The 24,127-nt window shown below is 39.6% G+C and overlaps 2 protein-coding genes across 2 annotated transcripts in view; both read left to right on the top strand.

Moving 5' to 3' along the window:
- The window catches only part of ZDHHC14 (zinc finger DHHC-type palmitoyltransferase 14), a 515,017-nt gene that overhangs the window by 276,592 nt on the left and 214,298 nt on the right, over nucleotides 1-24,127 (top strand). The gene's annotated exons all lie outside the window — the stretch shown is intronic.
- The window catches only part of ARID1B (AT-rich interaction domain 1B), a 318,747-nt gene that overhangs the window by 284,510 nt on the left and 10,110 nt on the right, over nucleotides 1-24,127 (top strand). The window contains 7 exon segments of the mRNA XM_048935631.1: nucleotides 948-1,057; nucleotides 1,795-1,953; nucleotides 7,823-8,032; nucleotides 11,475-11,679; nucleotides 18,658-18,796; nucleotides 19,590-19,762; nucleotides 21,480-21,630. Of these exon segments, the coding sequence (XP_048791588.1) occupies nucleotides 948-1,057; nucleotides 1,795-1,953; nucleotides 7,823-8,032; nucleotides 11,475-11,679; nucleotides 18,658-18,796; nucleotides 19,590-19,762; nucleotides 21,480-21,630 (1,147 nt within the window).

The following is a 24,127-nucleotide window of genomic DNA, read 5'->3' as shown; positions in this document are numbered from 1 at the left end:
TCTTTGAAAGCAGGGCATGAGGGGAGTAAAAAAAGAGGGAGAGGGAGGGAAGATAATCCAGTCTTTCACAAATGCTGAGCACATGTTTTTTTTTGCAGAAAAGAAGTGCCTGGTGTCTTGCTCTTGTTCTTTGGTCATTTGCATTGATTCAGTGTCATGGCACCTCCTAGCACCTGCACTGACCAGTATTTTCTGTGTGTTTATCTGAATGTTTCTTGTATCTTTCTAGAAGTCCATGAAGCCAGCAGCGATAACACTACACTTAGCACTTGAAATGAAGAAAAAATTTTAAAAAAACCCTTAAACCCCTCACGGCTCTGAGAAGTTAACTGCATTGCACTATCAGAGCAAGATATTTGTGTGTTCATTACAGTCCTACCTCATTTTGGCACAAGAGGAAAAGTTGACTGCCACTTCTCTAACAGAGCAGAGTTTGCAGCTCGTAATTCTGTAGTTCAGGCTCACAAGGCTGAACAACGTACCGTGAAGATAGGGACAGTGATCATCTCCTGGACACCAGTTATAATACAGAAGAATTTCAGCCTTTTCCTCAGATTCAAAATTGCAAGCAAAGTCTGCATTGTTTTCATCTAGCTTAGTCTATTACTAAAAGAAAAGTGGAGTAGTTAGTAGGGTAGATTCTTGGCCTGGTAAAATGTAGTGGTCAGATCCATAGACAGCTGTAGACCACCAGTGGTGTGAAAAATGATTTTCTGCATAAAGTGTTTTTTATTGTTGTTGTGTGGCGCTTGCATTCTTCCCGTATTCATTTCTTTTGTTTCCTCGCTTCAACTGAAGAGGTGTGCAGATTTCTGGATGCCAAAATGAAAGGACAGAGGTGGGATAACCTCTGCTTCACGTGTCACCACAGTCTGGCAGCAGGAAGCCTTTTTTTCCTAGCAAACCGAACACAGTCGTGCTTAACTGTTTCTCCTGTTTTCGATTAGCACCTATGGGTCTTGCAGATATGATGACACCTGGTGAGTCCAAACTACCCCTTCCTCTCAAAGCAGATGGCAAAGAAGAAGGAGCCCCTCAACCTGAGAGCAAATCAAAGGTATTTACCACTCCGCACGTGGTGTTGGTTCAGCCCGCAGGACTCTGCTGTGTTGTCGTCCATCTTCTGGTTTTGGCCTACCCACTTCTGTTCTTTCCTGCATGCGTTTCCATTCACGTGCAATTTCTTTGTTTGTTTCTTCTTTTTTTTTTTCCTTTTTTCCTTCATTGTGTGGATCTGAAAGTTACTAGTTCTTACGGCATTTTAACTTGCGGGGGCAAAGCTACCCAAGCCAAAAGTTGCGTGGGGATTCAGCTGTGCCAGGTGGGTGGGGAAGAAGGGTCTTGCCTGATTTCAATACTTGCAGCCATTTTTCTCTGCCTTCAGTTATGGCTTCCTGTTTTGGCTGGCTCAGCAGCAGCAACATACTTTAATATTTTGCTTTCTTGCCTTATTTGATAAAATAAGGTGAACAGCTTGTTGTTTTTCTTTCTTTCATAAGGGGAAACCCATGCTTAGCATTCCATGTGAGCTTGAAATAAGCATGGTGGCTTAGTGACTTTAGCCAAGCATCCAGCAAACTTTCCAAATTATACTAATTAACAATGTTGTTTTAATACTTTATATATATATAAATATATTTATATATGTGTGTGTTTTCTGTATGTGTCTCTCTGTTTATATATATTTTATATATAAAAAATTGGTCACTCTGTTAAACTGGATGTATTTTTTTTGTTTTTAATAAAGTTTTCCCTGCTTTGTCATATTATTTTTTTTTTATTCCTCTACCACAGGATAGCTACAGCTCTCAGGGTATTTCTCAGCCCCCAACCCCAGGCAACCTGCCAGTCCCTTCCCCAATGTCCCCAAGCTCTGCTAGCATCTCCTCATTTCATGGAGATGAAAGTGATAGCATTAGCAGCCCAGGCTGGCCAAAGACTCCATCAAGCCCTGTAAGTGGCTCTGATTTTTTTGGTTTTTGTTTATTTTTTTTGTAATTAATTCTATTTTAATGCTTGCTTGTTTGTTTTATAAATTCCTTTTCTTCATTATTTATCCACTAAACAGTTATCTTTCTTTGTAACACTGGGTACAAATTCTGCTCTTGGACACATGGCTGTAAGTTCCACTGCCTGGCTTCAGTGGGGCCTGAGCATGCTTTTCCAAGGGCAAAATTTGTCCCAACAGTACTTTAAAATAAGAAAGAGTAAAATCGTGTGCATCATGCAAATGTGCTGTCTGGTAATACAGCAGTTGTTGTGAAGAAAACATCCTGTAATGCATCAGCTTCCAAGCATGCCGACTGTGTTGTTAAGGACAATTCCATTTCTGTTCCTGGGCCCAAACTCCTTCACACAACTGATTTCACTCTGGTTGCTGCACTTGTCTTTGCTAGTGTTATTTAGGAAAAATAAAAAATGAAAAAAAAATCCCACACAACAAAAACTAAGATCCAGCAACACTTGAATTGTAGCCTTAGTGCCACAAAAAAAGCTGCCGTGTGTATTTTTGAAGCATTTTTAATTTTGAATTGTGTATTTGGAAATATGATTATTGAGTTCTCAGGGCACAATCTAAAACAAAATTGTTTCTGATTTGCTTCATTCAGTTGTTTTGAAATAACCCAGCTTGTGGGTAGAAAAAAAAAAATGATATGTGTAAGTTTTTAGAAAGCTGTTTTTAGGTGAATCATGTTTAATTATTCTCTTCCAGGAAAAACCTGAGAGAGATGCATGGAGCTAAAATATAAATGGCATATATTTATACATGCACACAGAAAAATCTGTGTACATGTATATACATACAGAAAAAAAGAGAATGCAGAATATGTGGCTTCTGCAGAGCAAGTGTCCACTTAGCCATTTTTGCTTTTTTTCTTTTTTATAATCAGGAAAATGTATGTAGTTCCTATTCTTTCTACTAAAAATAATGATCATATTTTCTCACTTGAGAAAAATATTGCAACAGATTTTTGTGAGGAATATCAAGTTTTTTCTTCCTGTGCTAACATGCACGTAAAATACCAACAATTTGTTGGTAATTTTCACAAAGTTTTATGTTGAAGAGTGTGTCTTGGAAAATAGAGGAAGGCCAATTGGAGGAAAAAAGGTCTTCCCTTCAGAAAGCCAGACATTAACGAATGCCCTGAGCAGAGAAGCAGCATGGCAGGAAGTGCACCACCTGGATGTTTTGATGTTTATTTGGCAGCAACTTTGAGTCTCAGAAGGCAGCTGGTGTTACTTGTTCTCACAAAATCTTATTTGTTCTTAACAGCATTTATAAGGGGGGTGGGACACAAAAATATGGGGTTAGTTTTGTTTGTAGTAATGTTTTGACTGTTGCTTCTCTGGGAGGAAAGCAAGGCGACTGCATAGGTTATCTAACCCATCAAATTCTTTTACAGCGCGTTCCTGAGCTCATTGTATGAACTACATAATAAATCCTAGAGCCACCATGGAATATTTTCCATGTAAATATAGCAAGTATAGTGTTGGAAAAAACAAATGGGCAAAGTTTGTGCTTTCAGTGTAAAAAGCTTCTCTTCTGAATGCCCTTCTGTTCAAATGCTGCTGCATTTTTAGCTTCACTTAGCTTCTTGGTGCACAGGTTGGGATAAATACAGTGCTTTAGAATGATGGAAAAATAAGTGCTGTAAATTAGCCGATCTCTTTTTACCTATGAAAGCCAGTGTATTGGATAACTTCATCGACCTTAACAGCAGCCTGACATAGACTGGAAGATTGATTGCAGTCGTTTTGTTACACTTGGAAACAGACCAGATTTGTTCATTAAATCCCAAAGCAGCTTTCTTGTGCTACAACTTCTCCATTTCAGCAGAGGGTAAAAGCAAGGGTGAATGGTCTCACAATGTACCTGTGATCCTACAAAGTGAGTCCTCTCTTTGAGTAGTTCTATATGGAATTGAGGCATAAGAAAATGTAGAGAAGGAATTGTTCACCATTACGTTGTGAAGGCTCTTAAGTGTTAAGATAAAAGTTGGCTTTTGCTGTGTGAATTTTATACTTAGCCTGTGTCCCTTACAGTGGCTAAGCGTCTTTAAAATTCTTTAAAAGAGAATTTGAAAATGAGTATGCACTGTGCGTAGTCACTGCAACATGAGTAAAACACCAGGTTATGAAAATCCCATAAAATGTTGTCTGTTGTTTGTAATTACATGTGCACATGACAGTAGAGACGCCTGAGTAGCACTGTCCCTGTGGTGCTAGCTTTGAGGGGAGTTGCAGAGTCCTTCAGGATGTATCTTGGCAGAGGATTGTGTCCTGTAACAGCCTCTGTCTGAGATTGGCCTGCAGCTGTTTTGCTGTATTTGCAGCTGTATTGCTGCCTGTGTATGCATACTGTTCTGTAGTGAAAGAGCGCTGTGTAATAAGTGTAGTGTTGGCAAATCCTTTACTGAAGTGGGGAAAGTGAACAGTAGATAGTTCTATAAATACAGGTAGCTAGGGAGATGTGCAGCAATAACTACCACTGCCCTAATGTGAAAATTTCACATTAAGTTTTTGTTGCTCTGAAGGATTAGGTAGCTTCACCATGCCACAGTCTGTATTAAAGCTGCACAACTTCAATAGGGGATAGGTATATTGAAAATAAAGTATGGGGTTAAGCAAATTTAATAGGGGAATTGGCTTTGGCATCTGTATTCTTCGTTGGGTTTTTGTTGTTGTTGTTTGGTTTTTTTATCATCCATTTAAAGACGGATAGTAACATCTGTAGAATAGCTGGGAATTGAGGGCAGAGTAGGATACAGCTAAGTTAATGAAGGTCTATGCAACAGGATTGCACCGGTATTTTTTACTAGAATTATCAACAAATCAAAGAAAAGCTCATCATCTGTTTTCTTTCAGCATTGTCTTGCTTTCACTCACTTCAGTTAAGGATCTGTTAATGATGTCATCTCGTAATAAACCTGTATTTTCTTGTAGTTAACATTGACCTACAGGCAGATTTAGGCTTCCAGCTGAATGCACCCTTGTGGATCTGAAGTTTGTGTGTAGACTAGTTTGCACACATCTGTCATTTTTACATGTTTACATTTATAAAAACAGAGAAGAGAAAAAGATCTTTACTCTTGAGGAATAGCATTTTTCCCACCAGTGCATTCTTCTAAAGTTAACATTTCATTTTAGAAGAAAATTGTGCCCATTTTACAAAGCCTGACAACCTGAAAGCTAACACAGTAAGAAACACTTCTTACCTTCCGTAAGCTGTGAAAAGTTTTCGGATTATACTGTCATTTTAGAGCCTGCTGCCGCATTGCTGGAAAGCAGCATTATTTGAGACCTACAGTAGGAGAGCACGGAATGAAAAATTCTTTACTGGCTTCCATTCTGCTGAGTCTGATTTGAAAAAGAGAATCTTACCATATAAAAACCAAGGCATAAAACTGGTAAATCTGAGCATTCTTAATGCTGAACTACCGTAAATTTGAAATAGAAACTTCTTTGTTGCCTTACATGTTAAAATACGAGGGCATACAATATTTACTGGGTAAAAGGTGAAATTTCCTACCCTTGTTTTTACTGGAGTTCCTTGGCTTCCTAAGTGCAAATTAAAATTAATGGTAATGCTGATGAACAGTAATGTAGCTTTGTTACTATTACTGCAGTTGGTAGAGTAGCATCAATTTACTCTGCTGTTTGAATCTAAAATCATCTATCTGCTTACATTACAAAATCATATTAGTAGCAAGATGACTTGTCTACAGCCCTCACTGCACCCTCCACCAAAAAATCTGTATTGAAAAAAATTCTCTTGAACACTTAAATACACTTAAATGCAAGTGATGTTTTGAGTAAAGTGTTTGCCATTGCAGAATCAGTTTGTGCTTCCATTGCATAATCAAAATCTGCAGGACATATCAGAATACTTTCTTACCAGCCACTTAATATTAGTAAAACAAATTCAGCCTTGACTTTACTATGATTTTTAACGCAAGTGAATCTGACCCAAGTAAATTAAAGGCAGTATCTTGTTGCTAAGTTAAGAAGGTAATATTATCCGTCTGTAGGAAGGACTACTGCAAGGGAGTTGCAGGAAGTAAAGCAGAAAACTTTATGGGAGGCTATTTATTTAATTAAAATGAATATCCATTCACTGGAAAGAACAGCAGTGGCTCATGGAACTGTTGGATCACACTCTCTTGGCTTCGGGTTTCTTTTCTCCTGGCGCTCCTCCAGTATTGCCAAGTTTCAGCTGGAGGGAGATACAGAGCCTGTCATATTTTCCAGGCTAATGTGCAAGATAAATGGTGGCAATGCTTTTAAAATCATTGGCAGTTGGATGCTACTATGCTGCATCTTTCCTGGTGTCAGGTGCCAGCACTCACCATCACAGTGTGGGGGCATGCACAAGTGGCTGGTGCTGTAGCACCCATGGTACACTTCTAGAGTCTTGTTTAGAAGTGTTCAACTAGAATTAAGGTATTCTTAAGAGCAGTACTGTCTCCTCTTCAAAGTAAGGAAAGGCAAAGGAGGGAAAGAGTGGTTGACTAGATGATTTTGATGTGTCTTCTGCAGTCAACAAGCAAGTTTAGGATTTTACTGTATAGAGAGTATGTTTCCCTTCATATACTTGGCTCCTTTCCCAAAGCTTTATATCAGTCTTTCTCTCTTGTGTTTAGTTCTAAGCCACTCCATCTTCCAGTGCAGGGCAAATCACTTCACCCTGTGCAAGTGGGAGGGTCTGCCATCAGTGGTAACAGCTCCACTCTGCTGTCCGATCAGAGGCCTTAGACGGTGTGTGGTCCATCCACACATGGCACAGAGCCCAGCTTACAGATGCAAGAAGAGGATATGATGAGAAGTTATGTGTTCTAGCTTGTGTAGCAGCCTCAGTGCTTTCACTGTCCCTAGAAAAAAAAAGAAAAGGATGTCGAGATAGCGTGAGCTTTTGTTAGCTGTCAAGTCAGAGTAGCAGCAAGAGAAAGGGTTCAGGCATGCAATTCTGCTTTTTCCACTTCTTTCACTTTTCCTGATAGTGCTCAGCAATCAGCTCTGATTGCTGTGAATCCTGTTTTTCCCCAGGTCATAATACACATTCTCTTCCCAAGGCAGGACATGTGAAATGACCATCTTCTGTTGTCCTTTTAAGAGAGGAGAGTATTACCTACTCCTGAGCATTATTGGCTCAGACAGCTGATTCACAGTTCTCAAAGAGTATTGCCACCAATCTCCTCGTAATGTGGGCACTCTTAATTATCTTTCTCTTGGCCAACAGTAGTGCAAACAGACAGTAAAGCAATACCATTTATGACTCTCTAAATTGGGTACCACTCCCCAGGGTACTAGATTTTTGTAATCCATGCGTTAGGCTATCTTCGTGGAATTCCTGTTCTGTTGAAACACTTCTAGGTCTTCTAGCCCTTTTTAAGGTGGAAAGGGAGAATGTTCATTAGTTTGTTTTTAGTATAAGCTGTGTGGGACAAACGTGTTTTCAATTTTGCCAAAATTACTGCTTGCAAAGCACTTTGAGATAAGTGGATGAGAAGCACTATGTGAGAGATATTTGTTATTAAAATGAAATGAGGCAACATCAGAAACTTGCCTTCTGGGATCCAAAGTTCAAATTGGTGAAAGAAACACGAGAATGGGGAGTTTGGGCCCTTTTAATTAAAAAGCTGAATTTTCAGTATATGGACAGAATGTACTGTTTGTGCCTGAACTAGTAGCCTTCATTCCTGACTGTTGTGTGATAGCTTTAGTTTGTTTGACATCTTCTCTTTATCAGTGTTGTGAGTTTCTTACTTTCTTTTCCCTCCCCTTCCCACCCTTCCCCCAACTCTTGTTTCTTTTTGCCATTCAGAAATCAAGTTCCTCTACCACAACTGGAGAGAAGATCACGAAAGTCTATGAACTTGGCAATGAACCAGAGCGCAAGATGTGGGTAGACCGGTATCTCACCTTCATGGAGGAGAGGGGCACCCCTGTGGCCAGTCTGCCAGCTGTGGGCAAGAAGCCCTTGGACCTGTTCAGGCTGTATGTCTGCGTCAAAGAGATTGGAGGTTTAGCGCAGGTGAGAGGTGCCTCACAGCAAATCTTTGGAGAAGTCAGCACACCATTTTCTAGAATATTTCCTGCTGGTTACACAATTGCATTTACAGTCCTGAAAACAGAATTAAGTAGAGTTTGATCATATTTATGCTTTTATGTTTGTCTGGAAGTCATCTTGGGCTACGTGACTGCTCTAAAAGTCTACAGTTTGAAAGAAAATTGATCATTGCTGTAGACAGTTCATTGTTGCTGCATATTCACAGTATTCCAGTAATGCTGCTAAGAGAAGGGGAGAGGAAAAGGCCATTGCATCAAATTCACCTGTAAAAGCAGATGATAGAACTGAAAGGAAATATCTGAAAGAAAAGAGATTTGGAAATCCACCCTTCCCAGACAGATGTACTGCCTCTGGGACAAATCAGTTCATTTCTCCAGAAAAGTGGTAGATTTATTCTTAAAAACAGTCTCCTTCATCTCCAATTCTCCTTGTTTTCCAATTGTCTCTATACAGTGCACTTGTGTCTTAGACTTGTGTCACAGACTGTGCTTTTCCTGTCTTTGGAAAACGTTTACAGGATATTTTGGTTTGCAATGCAAACATAATCATTACAAAGAAAAGATGAATTTCTTAGTTGTGAAGAAGGGAAATGAAAGTAGGAAGAGCTGAGAATAAAAAAGTGCTATATTAGAATAGAGAATGTGCAATATCTGTGGCCTTATTCTTCCTGAGTATATTTGTTATGCCACAGATGGAAGAAGCTTTCATTTTTGTATTCACAGTCAGCTGGAACTTTAGCAAAGGAGTGCATGGAAATAACATACATAGGGTTCTGTATGACTGACCTCCACAGAACAAAACTACGTGTTCCTTTGTCTACCAATATCAAAAGTTAGTAAATCGTCAGTATTTGCAAAGTTAGATTTTGTATTTGACATTAGTTCTCCTTTCCTAATGCTTACAAAGCATCCTTTTCATCTACAGGGTCAGTCTGGCCAGGTGCTAGAAGCTACTGTGAAACGCTGAGATCCTTATTTTCTGTGAATTCAGGAGCATTTGTGCATATTTGCAAGACAAGGGCTTAAAGATAGGGGTATAGATAGATGTTTATGCAGTATTTAATATTTAAATACATATCGTATTACAATAATTAGAAAATATTATCTCAAAAATGTAGTAAGTCAAATTAGCTCCTTAGAAAATGAGCACATTTTAATGATCTATCTGGTTAGCTCAAGAAAGAAACTTCCAACATTAATTAATACCATTATCACTGCTGTTATTAATAGTACGCTTCACAACACAGGACTTGACTGCTGAATTAAATCACTGACCCAAGTCCAGAAATGTTAGCTATTCCTGTTATTAGAGGAAGGCAGAGAAACCTAATACACTTCACCTTGCCTGTTGTTAAATGCTATATATGGGCAAGAGATGGTATCCTGACATTTTTAGTGATCAGCTCATGCCCCCCAGCATCATAAAGATTTGATTACTTTTAGCCGAGAAACTTTATTACAGGTAAATCGTATCATGCAGCTGCTCTGCCTCATACACCATGATTGTGCCCACAGCATGACTCTTAGAATGAAAAATAAAGCAGGGGGGACAAATGGGATGTTCTAGAGTGTTGTTGGTGTTTGCTTATCACATGGAAATTTATTTTATTTGGGGGCACTCGGTGTTAATTTGCAATGGCAGACATTATGCGTTGCCGAAGAGTAGACGCTGTTCACTTACACTGATTTTTGAAGGATCTTGAGTTACAAAATTGTGTGCTACAGAACTGATAAGAATTGACACTGAAAGTAAGGGCTCTTGGTTTTGCTGTATGCCCACATGAATGATCACCATGTTTATCTGTTTGGGCCTACTGTGAGGGAAAGTGCTTTGCTTGATGAGATTTATTTAAATGCATCTGAGTGACACTCTCCTAAAAAGTTGTTACTCCAGCTGCTACACTGCACATCTCCTGATTCTGCCCAGAGAGTGACAGGGAATGTCGCTGTGCAGCAGCAGTACGTGCTCTCCGAATACGTGCTTTTGATGGGATCCCAATATGAGCAGACCAGCTGTTGGCAGCCTTCTTTTAAATGCCACTATAGTGGGCATTTAGGCATGAATATTTCTGTTTGCATTATGCAATGTGTTCATTATGTACCACTTAGCTGTACGTCAGTAGGCACAAAGGGCTGTGTAGCTGGGTTTCAAGCCTCGGCAGGGGCAATTTATGGAAAATATCTTCTTTAACTCTTGGGTTCTTGGGGGATCTACCAGAGAAATAAAAACACTTTGCATAGCCATGCAAATCTGCCTGCTATCCCCAGAAGTCTGGCAGCAGTATTGATGTTATTAAACACAGAGAGAAATCTAAAAAATATTTCTTTTGCTGTCAGAAGGGCGTAGGAACAGTATGGCTAATGATAACCTTTATGGCTAGTGAAATTGAGTTGGAATCATAGAATCTCAGGCCTCAGGACAAGTACAAAGCATCATGGCCTGCAAGAATCAGGATTTTTCCTCAACAAAGGCCCAGATGCTCAAAGCCCATTTATGTCATGCTCCCTCCCATCCTTGGACCATACCTAACAATTGCACAACTGGTTGAATGAACTTTAGGGCATCAGATTATACAGCAAAAACAATACTCTGTTTGATATAGGTGCGTGAGCCAGTGGCATCATCCAAGATGACAAATGAACTAAGCTGGTACTACAGATCAGCTGTGTGTTTGAGGAATTCAGGAAGAGAATCTTTGGATATTCTCAGCCTTGCATTGCAAACAGGACTCACAGCAGAGTTGTGCAGTCAGCACTGCAGTACAGGGTGTTGCTGGACTAGCCCTGTGTGTTTGAAGTCTGCCATAATTAATTAAAGGGCCTCACTCCACTCTGCATCTCATCTAGCCAAAGGATCATTGATCTGTCCCTGCAAGATGCTGTGAAGTGAAAGGACTCAAACCAGGAATTATAGGCTAAACTGTCTGACAGCTGGTGGCTATTCTGGAGAAAAAAATATTTTTCATATCAGTGCTCAAACGCTTAAATTGCAGAATAATGCTGTTATTGCTTTTTAAATTAGTTTTCAGAAGCTGCTTTTTAATTAGAATGGGGTGGGTGTGGGTGGGTGTCAGAGTGAGAGTGAGTGTGCATTTGCTTGGAGATAAATTGCTAACTGAAGAGCAGAGGCCCTGGAAGAGTGCAAGGCATTTAAAAGATGCACCATGCAGAAGACTTTGAACAAAGCTTTTTATGTAGCTATCAGCAGGTTCCTTAATGGTTTTATAACTGTAAATGCTGTCTATGCATTACTGCGTGTGGGCGTAATGAGCATTAGTTAGAAGAGAAAAATAAAAAAAGTAAACCAAGACGTTAAGTACTTTATTTTTTTAACTTTTTTTTTTTCTCCTGACTTTTAAACAAACCACTTTGCTGCAAACCAATGATTCTGTCATTTATTTTGCTAGGTTAATAAAAACAAGAAGTGGCGCGAGCTTGCAACAACATTGAACGTTGGCACTTCGAGCAGTGCAGCCAGCTCCCTGAAAAAACAGTACATTCAGTACCTGTTTGCCTTCGAGTGCAAGATAGAGCGAGGGGAGGAGCCCCCTCCAGAAGTCTTCAGCACTGGAGATACTAAGAAACAACCTAAGATTCAGCCGCCATCTCCTGGTAAGCAAAAAAAAATGCAGCCTCTTACACAACCATTTTTTAAACGCAGAAGATACTCACTGGGTTGCCGTTTATATCTTTAGAAAAATGTCTTGCTAATATTAGACAAACCGTGAGAATAAGTACATTGTTTTTAAACTTGATCTGGTTCCTGAATTGAGTCAGATTAGATATGTGACCCAGTTATATCGCTGCTCAAGATGTTTCTGCCAGCATACCCTTAAGATTCAGAGTTACATTGTTTTAGACAAAATGAAAGAATTGTGCAAGGATGTGCTTGTGCTGTGTGACGTGAGGCAGCCAACGCTAGGATTGTCCATTTGTCTAAAGATCAGATCCTCTTGCCTGCACACTGATTACCACGACTCTGAAGCTGCGTTTTCAGCATGGCTGTTGTTCAGTACAACTTCAGTTGGAGGCAGGATGGCAGGTGCTGGGCTAATGAGTGGATCTCAGATGGTTGCTCTGATGTGGCTCATGTTGAATGTATGGCAGATGGAGAGAGCTGAGAGCATGGTGTATCCCCACCGCCAGACATTGTAGTCTGGAGGCACACACGCTCTTTATTCTATTGTTGTTAATCCTGTATGCCAGATAAGTTGTTAGCATTACCATTTTCATCTTCTCTGAAAAATCAAAACTGGAAATGATTAATTTTGGCTGATCTTTATGTGTACAGTGTGGTGTTTGGAACCACACAGTTTTCTTCCTAAATTAATTTAATTTAAGACTCAAAAGATTTGATAGTCATGACTGATATTCAAGGGAAAATCTTTAGCAGTGACAAATTTAAGCACTTACGAAAAGGTGTAGTAGGTATTATTCTATTACATTGACATCTAGACTGCCCGTGGAAGAGGAAAATTTTCCTTTGATTTGCTGGTTATTAGACTTTTCTGAGCATCAGAATAATTCTGCTAATACTTACCTTCACAAGTACTGTTAGGCAGATCACCTTGTGTTAATGCCAAGAGAACGTAATTCCTGGAATGTTTACAGCAGTTCCCTGTGAAAGGCAATAACAGAAAAGTATTTAATAACTTCTGTTATTTCACTTCACTGGCAGAAAATAGGAAGTTGAGAGTCAGGGACCCAGCAACCTCTCCAGGGATTTGCAGGCTGTATTGTACTACTTTGAGATTTCCTATTGTGGATTCCAGAAAATTCAAAAACCCTTATCAGGTAAAAAAGCTTTGGCCATTTCGTATGATAGTGCTTTGTCCTTTACAGAAGACAAATGTGATAACGCTTAGATCTTTTTGTTATTTTTCAGCATGAGGATTTGGGAAAGTGTTAAAATCTTCCTAGCTACATTTCCTTGTGTAAATCCTTAAATAATTCCTCTCCCCCATTGGCATTTAGACTTATCAGGTACCCCAGTGCTGATTGCCTAACACATAAGATAAGTAGATGACTTTGTAAGGCGAGTTCAGAAGATGGAGAAATACACTCAGCACAAAAAGTGAAACCTGTAGTCCGAATGTTTATTGATCTGAAATGAGCATGTATGTCTAGAATATTTCCCAGTGCAAAAATTAAAAGGTGTTGTGTTTACCTGTCATTCCTGACAAGACAGTTAAGGGGCAAGAAACTGTTCAGGCTTACAAAGGAGGGTGATGAGGAAGTTCATCTCTTTCTAAAACAGCAGTTTTAGAAGCAGCAGCAGTACTGAAAATGAAAGGATGTTGTGCTTTGTGGTATCCTCCCTTGCCCATCCCCCTCCAGCACTGCTCTCAGCAGTTTGTTCAGGGACAATCGCTGTGAATCAGCTGAAGTTTGAGCTAAAGAATCCTTATTTAAATACATAGGCAGGAAACAAAGAAATACCAGATGTACCATTTTACTGAGTCCTTTGTATCAGGGCACTGCAGATGAAAATGACAAAGTCCAAGTTTAAATTTATCATAACATTCAAGGAAGCCATCTATGAGGGGAACTGAAACTATTTTTCTAAAATAAAAACACAGCAGGACATAGAGACTAGTAGAGGAGGAAGCAAGCAAAGATCTCAAGATTTGTTTTGTTGGCTAGAAAAGAACTCGTGTCACTGAATGGACTGCACTTCTCTACAGAGAAAGGCTTTCCCAGTGTGTTTCAGCTTCAGTACATGAAATCCCGCTGAGGTATAGACGCTGCAGAGAGTACAGGCCTGTTCTCTCTAATACTCAGCTTTTTTTCTTGCTCCTTTTTCTTCGGTGTATGCCAACATTAGCTGCACAAAAGAAGTAGAGTTGTGGACGTATTTTAGATAATCTGTTACTCTTGGGCATTCAGAGGAAACAGGAGCCCAATACAACAAGAAACAGTAGCCTCAGAGGGTCCTCGCTTTAACCATTCACCTCTGTTGCGCAGCTAGCTCAGCATAGGCAAAACAGCTTTGAAGCCAAATCCTTGTGCAGAGACCTAATGGCAGTGTTACTGCTTTGGGAATTTTGGTAAAAAAAAAAAAAAAAAAAAGCAGGGAGGATTGTCTCAGAGAGGGGCTGTAGTATTTTGTCCAGTTCTACAGCTGATGCTACAAGATCTGGGTCACAAGAGTTTAAAAACCAGCTGATCTTCATAAAATTTCTGAAAATAAATATTTCAACTGCTCTGTGCCAACCTTCTTGGTATGGAGGAGAATCGAGTTCCTGTTTAGTGTAGATGCTCAGGAAGGTACAAGCAGAAGCACAGGGTCAGAGCAAGTTGGTTCTTGTGGATGTCCCTCATCCAAAGGGTGGCTGTGTGGCTGCCTCAAAGGTGACTCTTGGGGCATCGTAGTGCGCACGCTAGAAATATAGTGTGACAATTGGAGCAGGCAGGTGCCAGCAGGAGGACCCACCCCTCAAGGGAAAGATGTGATGTGCAAGTTGAACTTAGGGGACTGTGATGCAGTGGTCTGGGTTCATGTGTTAGTCCATTTTCTTGTAATACGATGGTTGGGATTTCCCATCACTACTATCAGCAGCAAATGCACTGTGAATTTTTGGCTGCATTGTGCAGTTTGTGTGACTCTGAAAAATGCAGACTGAGGTATTTACCCTGTGCCAAAGGAGTGGGATAGGTTCTGAGGCACAGCTGGGAGGGGGGATGCTCCTGAGTAACACAGAGCTGCTGGCCCCGGTATCAGCAGAGGCTGAGTCACAATAGACCTGGAGAACATGTGCATGTTCTGGGAGGAGAGCAAGGGAGCGTTTACTTGGCAGCAGAGAAACAAGACTTGGGGAGGGGACAGCGAGGACGAGGCACTCCACAGCCTTTTGATGGGTGCCTCTGTAACCAAACCCGTCTGTCTTGGCTGACTGACTGAAGTGCTATTCTTAGCAGACAGGTGATGTCATGCGAGCGGTGAGGCCAGCCAGGGAATCCCCACGGAAGATGGATGGGTGAGGGCTTGGAGGAGGGGGGCAGGCAGAGACACCCCGCTCCCACCAGGAGGGACTCTGCCATAGCCGATGCCCCCACCCGGCCAGAGTGGGGCACTGGGTTTGTGCCGTGTAAATTACCCTCCCAGCGTGGCAGCTGGCTGCTGGGCTGGAGTGTGTGAATGTGCTTAACCCTCAGTAACCTTTCCATTGTTTACTTTAGAGTATACATTTGTAGCTTCTGGCAAAAGGTAGGCATATCCTAGAGAGCATGTCAGGCCTCATATTAATGGCGTTTCAAGAGGTTCCTGGGTTTTTTCTTTTTTTTTCCTAGAGGGAAAAAATTGCTGGCAAGAAAATGCTTCTATTAATGTTTGGGTTTGTTTTTTTTTTAATCTGCGTGTTTCTGTTCTGGTAAATAAAGGGTCTTTCCTGAAAGCAGCCCGCACTGCCATGTAGGCTTTGCAAGGAAAAAAACAAGCAGTGCTGTGATTCTGTCCCTGAGTGAACGGCGTGTAGGGCTTCAGTTCTCACTGATGACCTACCTCTATTTGTGCCACTGTCTTCAATCAGACTCAAACAGAGAACTATAACTTCACTCCTTGTTTTTTTCTCTTGGTCTTCATTACAACTGCATATGAAGTCTATAAAATAATTAATCAGCCTTTGCAGTAGCAACTGAAGAGAAAAAGGAGTGTGATTCCCATTCTATAGATAAGAAAAACCAAGAAAAACCACCAAGACATTTAGGTCATGAATATCATTCTGAGTGACAGTTTTCTAAGTTTTGCCATGTATTGCCCTTTGTATGATCTCTCCTGTTCTGCCCAGACACAAATCAGCATTTCAGACTCTCTGAAAAAAGACCACACATCTAAGAACTCTTGTAAAAAGTTTGATTTCACTCATATGCCCGGTATTGTGTAGAATTTTTTTAGAGGACCAAGAAAAAAAAAAAAAGCTTGAGAAGATCCATCTGGTTAACTTCCTTGTGATTGGCTGAAACACTGCAAAGCTTTAAGTAACTGAAAATGACATCCTACAAGGAAAAGAGTTATGTTACTTAAAAATTATATCTGCTCTACCAGTAGTAAACATTTCAAGTATGCACTTAGATTATTCTTCCTCAAGGATGTGCTTTTTCCACTGACACTAATATTGGAATTAACTACTCAGTGAGCTATGAGCATATGACATGGATAGATATATATATCCACACTTGAGCTCTTCTTGGTGGCTAATGACCTAATCCAGAGGTTGACACGTTTGCAGTCCCTTCTCTATAGGAGTGTGCCTCACCCAGCAAAGGCCTAGAGCAAAGCTCATTAAGTAAACAGTACCAGAAACTTTGCACTTTTTATGAATAGTATTTGCCTTTGATTTTCCATATGTTTGTTAGCAGTCATTTAGAAAAGTGTCAGGGTGGTGGGGAACAACTATAACTACCACCAAGCAGATAGAAATGTAGCTTGCAGGTTCTCAGTTGGATATCTTCTTTTCGTTCTTAAAACTTTCCTTGTAAAAAAGGCATCTAAAAATAATGTTATGTGTAAGAAAGATTCTGAATATTTACGCAGCCCATTAATAGTGAAAAGTATTTTACTTGTTTTATTTAGATTTACTTTAGATATGAATTAATTTCTTTGCTCAGGTAGAATAGGGAAGAACTTAATTGCTGCTTAAAAGCCAATCATCAGAGAAATGTGCAGGGTGATGCAATATCATTTTTTACTGTAAGTATATGGGTAAAGTAAGGTGTTTGCTTACATGGTTCTGATATAACAAGATGATGGCGTGTGACAACTCAGAAATGCTTTCAAGCTTTTTAGAAGTAATCTAGCATTGTGTTTAAAGTGCAGCAGACCTTAGAATACAAAAAGGCAGGAAAATGATCCTGGGGTCTTATATATAAAAGGCTCATTTTACATGAACATGATGATTTTCTTTATTATTTTACATATATATTTTATTACGGCACTAAAGCCCTCAGTCAGCTGTAGCATTAACTGTTGCACGTTGTGGTAACTGTATTAATGCTATCAGAGAGCTTTTCTTGACGTTTTTTTTGAACCTCATTGCAAGGTGAATATAATCCAAACACACCTTAGAAAGGTGAGGACAGGAGCAACATGGTCTACAAAATGTGCATTTTACGTATGCTCTTGCTACTGAGACTGATTTCCAATAGTGGAACATGTGTTACAGATATAAATGAAACACATAAAAAGGGTGTTCTTCAGTTAAAAACAAGCTCTGCCTGTCAGGGTGATGTGTGTTCTAGGATTCTGAGTCAATTATAAACTACTCTCTCTTTCACATAGAGAAGAACAGCATATGCTGCTGCTTCCAGTTTTTCCTCTAACAGTAATTTATAAAGTTTTGTTAATTAGTTGTTGGATGACAATAGTCAGGCACTTAAAAATGCTCGCATGAAGGTTTGTAGAATCAAAAACACCTCTCAAGCCATTGCCATGTCTTTCTAGGTTTATTAGGTTTGTGATTTTTTCTGTTTGAAAATAGCATCCAAAGACTTGATCCTACACTTCCTTGGGAAGAATTCCTGCTTCAAACACCAAAGTAGACATTGCAGTCTGATACGAAGCTTAGGCACTGTTACTGATGCCCATCTATCACCTTCTAAATCAGAAAAAATGCCACATCATATGTTGGAGGAGGACTTTCTCAGTATTTGTATGAAAATAGAAACTGCACTGTCTACTTTAAAAGACTGTTCTGAATGTAATTTATCATTAGCTTATGTGATGTATTCATTTAATGTCCTTATTACTGCTCAGTCTCTTTAGAGTAGAACATTACATGCTTCTCTCCATTTATCGTCACATCAAAAATGTAGCTATTTCCAGCTTGGGATATTCTGTGATGCTGTTCGCCATGGTTAAGGAGGCCAGTAGTGCATGTGCTCTACTGCTGTCTGAGATCTCAGCATAAAAATTTTTGCAGAATTGACCTGATCTTGTTACACCTGCTCTACGGTGATCCTAGCTGCGTTTTGTTAAGTTGTCCATTGCTATTTTTACAATGTTACGCTTTCTTCTTACCCCCTAATGGCCCTCTAAATTTCTTGAATTCAGTCTTTTGCCACATTGTCTCAAAGATGGCATAGGGTTGCAGTGTGCCCCTAACTATTAGCCATGTTTCATCTCAGAAATGCCTGCCTTTTAGTAGTAAAATAGATTATGTTCTTATATTAATACAGTGGTTTAAATTTGTAGAAGAAGCTTCTGGTTGAAATTTGCTTTATAAATATCTGTATTGTGGTAGTGATCATATATATAAAGAAGCTGTGCCGAAGAACAGCTTTCATCTACTCTGTTGTAAACTATAGACAATTAACTTTGTACCTCTGACCTCTGATTTAAATGATCCTTCATCTAGATGATTTCTATTCATGTTGCTTCAGGCAGCGATTTAAATTTGTGGTTCTAGGAAAGATGATGGCTATTACCTCATAGCATATCCTGGTCTCAGAGGATTTTATGGAAGTTACAAAGTAGAGATGCATGGTATAAGCAGGCCGATGGGGGAAACAACCAGTTTCTCTCACTGATTATTATTATTTCTGCAATAATTTGGTTACTACCTTCTAATATTTCCTTTTTCTTTAATCTTCCAGCTAATTCTGGTTCCTTGCAAGGCCCACAGACTCCACAGTCTACTGGCAGTAATTCCATGACAGAAGTGCCAGGCGATTTGAAGCCTCCAACACCAGCATCAACACCTCATGGACAGATGACACCTATGCAGGGTGGCAGGTATGAAGTAGGCTTTGCTTCATTTTCTCTTATGCTGTTATTCTATAGCAGTTAAAGTTAGTTTTTCTCAACTATACAGGCACACATCTGATTCTGTGTTGAGCCAACCCAACCTTAGGAGTGGCAAAAAACCATCTCATTCTGGAGGGAAGAGAAGGAAAGGGAGGAAGGATTAGGATCTGCATTATCAGAGAAGGATCAAACAAGCAGTAGTGCAAGCTAGAGCGTGTGAATATGTGAAGATTGGGGTGGGAGGTTGAAACCAGTAGCATCATCTTAGAACCTTATATATGTAGCTTTCTTTCCTGGGTGCACAGATTCAGAGTATTATCAAAAAAGTATTATAGTAACAGTGAGATAACAGAGAATTCAGCTGGATGGACCAAGAGATCCCTTTCAGAAATGATATTAGGAAGGTAAATCAAGTAGCTGTTTAGTCTTTAGGAGGAATATATGAAACAGATAAAAAATAATACTAATTTGACGCAGCATATAAAGCTTGTGTGTTTGTGAGGAACACAGCTTTGTGAAATTTCAGAAGAGTTTAGACTTCTACATGGCTAATAGGAACATGCACAGTTAGGTGAAAAACCCCTGTCATTCAGGTAAGTATCCAGATAAGCTTGGAGAAAAAAAAGTTAGATTTTAATGATTGTGAAAGTTGTTTGCTTCTTCCTCAGATGAATCCTGTGGTGATCACTGACAAACACAGCAGTGTTTTGTAGGCTGGTCTGTTTTCACATTTCTTATGAATACACGATGATGTTAATGCCTCCTTCTTCTCATCCACTAGAAACAGCGCAGTTAGTGTGCATGATCCCTTTTCTGATGTAAGTGATTCAGCATTCCCGAAGCGAAACTCCATGACGCCAAATGCACCGTACCAGCAGGGAATAAACATGCCAGATATGATGGGAAGGATGCCATATGAGCCGAATAAAGATCCTTTTGGTGGAATGAGAAAAGGTATTTTCTTTGTGGCGTCTTCTTCCCTACTCACATAAATGTTATCAGGGCACTCTAGTGATCAGAATGAGCTGCATGTCCAGCTGATTCTGCTGTTGGCAAAACAGTGGAATTCTTGCTGCAAAAACAGCTACATTCTTGTAGCAAAAAGGCAGATCCAGTGCAATTGTTCAATTCTGGTCATATTTTCCCTTCTCAGGGTCATGCTGTGTATTTTAGACTTAACTGTTTCCTAAACCTGCTTATAGGAACAAATTTCAGGAATGATGGCATAAATTCCTAGGGATGGATTTTATGCAGTGCAGTATGAATGTGGGTAGCAACTCTGCCTATCAGATGCTGGACTTCGATGCTAGAAGAAGAAGCTGTGAAGAAATAGACCTGATTGTGGTACAGCAGGACACTGTGTGCAACTGAGCAAATCTCCTAATGCTGTCATAATTTACATATTTTTCAGCATAGGAAAACTAACTGTTCTCATTTGGACAACCCCTGACAAAAGGTGATAAACACGCTATGTTTAGAAAGCAAAAACCAAAACTGATGTCAAAGCCTGACTCTTGTCCCTTGGGGCAATTAACTTACAGATGTTTGTGTGGATATTGTAAAATGTGCTTAAAGTGAATCCGTCTTGTATACCATGTACGTAGGAAAGTGGGAAGTCAGAATATAAGTAGGACTCACACTGGCTGCAAAGAGAAGAGCAGATGAAGGAGGTGGAATTAAGAAGTGGAAATTGAAGGAGAGCAAAAGGGAGAAACAGGAAGAAGAGGTCCAGAAATCAAAGAAAGAGGGAACCAGACCAGACCAAACTAGACTAGACTAGACTATAACAGTTCAGTTGGAAGGGACTTACCAAGATCAAGGTGCCTCATATATGTTGCAGTGAGGAGATAGCTAGCTATCCTGATACAATTTTTTCAAACCTTTCCTTTAAATTTTGTTACCTGAACTGTAGTCACTAGTAAAACACATTTGGAATAAGAGGAAGGTCTCTCTGTCTTAGATTAATTTTAATTATTGTATCCACATGAGATTAAGTGGGTTTATTGCACTTTGTCATACGTATCATATTTACCTTTAGTCAAAACAGAAATGTCTGTCTGTTTAGTATCTACAAGAAAGGACTAAAGGATAGAGTCACTTCCTCTGTCTGTTTTGGGGATTTATATGAAATATAGTACTACATGTGCCTTTTCTTGGACCTTTAGAATATGCCCATCCTGCTCAAGAAGCTACTTTAGGATACAATAGCCTTTCTGTAAGCAAGTCTATATATATATATATATGAGTGCTTTATAGGAAAAAAGAAGAGCCTGATTCCTGCAGCTTTATAATCCAAACTATGAGATTTATCTGTTCGGTAAGGTTTATGTTTGAATTCATATTTAGCATTCTTGGGGGTGAAAAGAGCAAGAGCAAGTTCATCTTCAGCTATAAAGACCTCAGGGAAGAAGCTGCCTCAGTGCCTGATGAGCTTGGTTTGGTATGATAAGATTATTCTCTTCACTTGCAGCTCCTATATATTATTATAACCATCATCTTAGTAGTGGTAGTACTTCATGAGTTTTCATCAGGCCCTGGAGAGCTTGTCAGACACCAGCTAATTCTCCTTGGCAGTGTTAGAAATCTGAACATTATTTTAAAATATATCATTTAATAGAAAGATATCTTCAAACCCCCAGAATAATATATTTAATTTCCTTTACTGTTGTAGTGCCTGGAAGCAACGAGCCTTTCATGACCCCTGGACAAATGCCTAACAGTGGAATACAGGAAATGTATAACCAGAACCCATCTGGAGCCATGTCCAACATGAGCATGAGCCAGCGACAGCAGTTCTCTTATGGAAGTGGCTATGACAGGAGGTGAGTTTTTCTTCAGGAAAAAGCAAAGACCGTTAGTGAAAGCCATCATCTCCCCTCTCATTTTCCCATCTCACATTGCAGAGAACGTGGCAGCCTGTATTTCCTACAGCATTGTACTAAGTCACTGGAAGTTAAACCGTTGGTAATGACTGCATCTAGCTGTTCACAGGAATTAATGAGGAGGAATTGTTAAACTTTCTAAATCACTCAAGCTGCAGCAGATCAGCAAGTGGATATGTTTGACAGCTGCCTTCAGCTGGCTGTTGTGTTGGGCTGTGATGGCAGAAAGTAGCACTTGAGTATTCTTGCCATGTTTTCACCTAAACAGTTGTTGGTGGGCTTTTTCTGAAAAACAAAATGCACAGCCTGTGTTTGGTTTGTGGTCTGTTAGTGAATTGTCTTTAGAGATTCTGGAGTCTGTTGTCTGAGGGGCAGTAGTATTTCAGTGTATCTGTCAGGACCCTCATAAGTTTGCTTTCAGTGAAGTAAGCAAAAATAAATTTGGTTCTCTTTGTTTATCCCAGGAAAGCCTTTGGAATAATAAAAAAAAAAAAAAAAAGAAAGAATGAAACATCGGACAACTGAACACTGTTATAGCAAGCAGAGATGTTGGAGAATGTTTGGATTATATTAAGTATTAGAGTAGCTTTTGCAGCTCTGGCAATGTTCCCACTTTTACTTTCATTAGCTTGTGTACCCTAGCTTCCCTTTTTGTTTCCTTGTGGCAGCCAAAGTTACGCAGTGTGAGTCTTCAAGTGCAGCAGAGGAACAAAGTTTTTTCTCATAGTTTGAAGTAGTAGGTGTGTGGAGTAACACAACTGTAATGCTGCTCAACAGGTCATGTGCTGGGAAGTCTGATTAAAGTGGAAGATGATAAGTCAAGAGAATATTTTCTTTAAGGGATATGATTTTGGAGAATAAGTACTTTTTACAGAATGGGGTTTCCTTTGTCATTTTTTAGGTCGGATCATGGGCTGGGTCCTGAAGGCAGTATGGGACCACCTGGTCAAAGCAACATGGTGCCTTCAAACAGTGACCCAAGCATGTACTCTCCTAATCGTTACCCTGGCCAGCAAAGGTGAACATTGATTTCTCTGTTTGTAATATCTTCAATAACCAGCTAATGAGTGCTAGCAGACTCTATGAGGGCACATAGAATATGCAACTTCTTGGTGTTGCTTATGCTTTGCCTGCTCTGATTTAGGTTTTTACCATCGGTTCAGTTTCTGGAGTGTAACAGAGGATTGGGAAAATTGGTTGACTTTGTGTAGCTATAGAATCAGAGATGTTAAAAAAGGAGCATGCATACTGCCTTGTGTATCTCCTTGCCATCACTGAACTGAATGTACAGGCCAAAGTTCTTCAGGGCAGCATTAAATGACACGTATTCTGAAGCTTCCACAGTTTCTTTTGGATTGTGGTTATCCTGTACCTAACCAAACTAACATTCAGAAAGTTTCCTTGTATGTATATATAGTACATGTACCTTAGCCCAGTTTCATCTAATTATACATCCAATCTTGGATGAGTGTAAGCATTTCCTTTCGGTTATATGGTTCGTTTAACTGGTATTTTCATCTGCATCAACGTTTTAGGAGATACTGAAAAACTATTGCTTTACTCTCATCAAGGCATAAAAATACATGTATCTTCTCTGCTTTTGAAAAAGCCATGTCTCATCAGTTCATTTAACACATCGGGTTCTCTAATCCTGTTTTGTTTCTCAGACTGTCTGTGATATATTATTCCCATTCTTATACTCAAATAGGTAAGTTCTTACTGGTTATGTACAGAGTGTAATTACTCATGTACTGGTCTGCAAGACAGTGTTAATGTTTTAGTCTTAATACTTCCAAATAGTTCATTTCCACAAACAAAATTTCATTCAGATGTGCTAAAAATACTGCAGTTGCACTGCAGTGCCCCTCAGAGGTCATAAGAGGCCACAGGTAAGTTTCCAAGTGCAGCTCAGCTCTGCCTCTTGTGTATGTGACATTATGTAGCTTTAGTTAAAAATTACATGACTGTACATGATTGATTACAAAATTGTAAGAGCACTGTTTTTACTCAGTAAAGATGTGTTTAAATGCTACATACCGTAGCACATATCACCATTTAGAATCTTAGAATTTCTCTTCAAATTAGCAGTTAGGTATTGATTGAGTACTTAACCTATATACCTATATATTTATTACATTCTTAATCCAGAAAGTAGTCTTCTTGGAAACCTGTGCTGTAAAAAACAAGAATCTTGACATGCTCAGCCTTTGAGCTGTATACATCAGGACTTTATCCTGCTATGACTGGTTCCTAGTGTCACTGCAGCTGCCTTTCTTACCTCTTTGCTGACCGTACACTATTCCCATTTCTAACGCTACTCCTAAATCTCTCCCCTGCATCTTCATTGCTTCTTTCCTTCTACCTGCTTTGCTTTCCTCCTTCCACTGCTCCAGCAGAGCTTACTGTATTAGTCTCTGGACCATCCCACACCATGTCT

The sequence above is a fragment of the Lagopus muta genome, chromosome 2 (genome assembly GCF_023343835.1).
Source record: "Lagopus muta isolate bLagMut1 chromosome 2, bLagMut1 primary, whole genome shotgun sequence".
Lineage (NCBI taxonomy): Eukaryota > Metazoa > Chordata > Aves > Galliformes > Phasianidae > Lagopus > Lagopus muta.
Note: the sequence above shows the minus strand (reverse complement) of the source record. Positions and strands in the feature narration are given on the sequence as shown.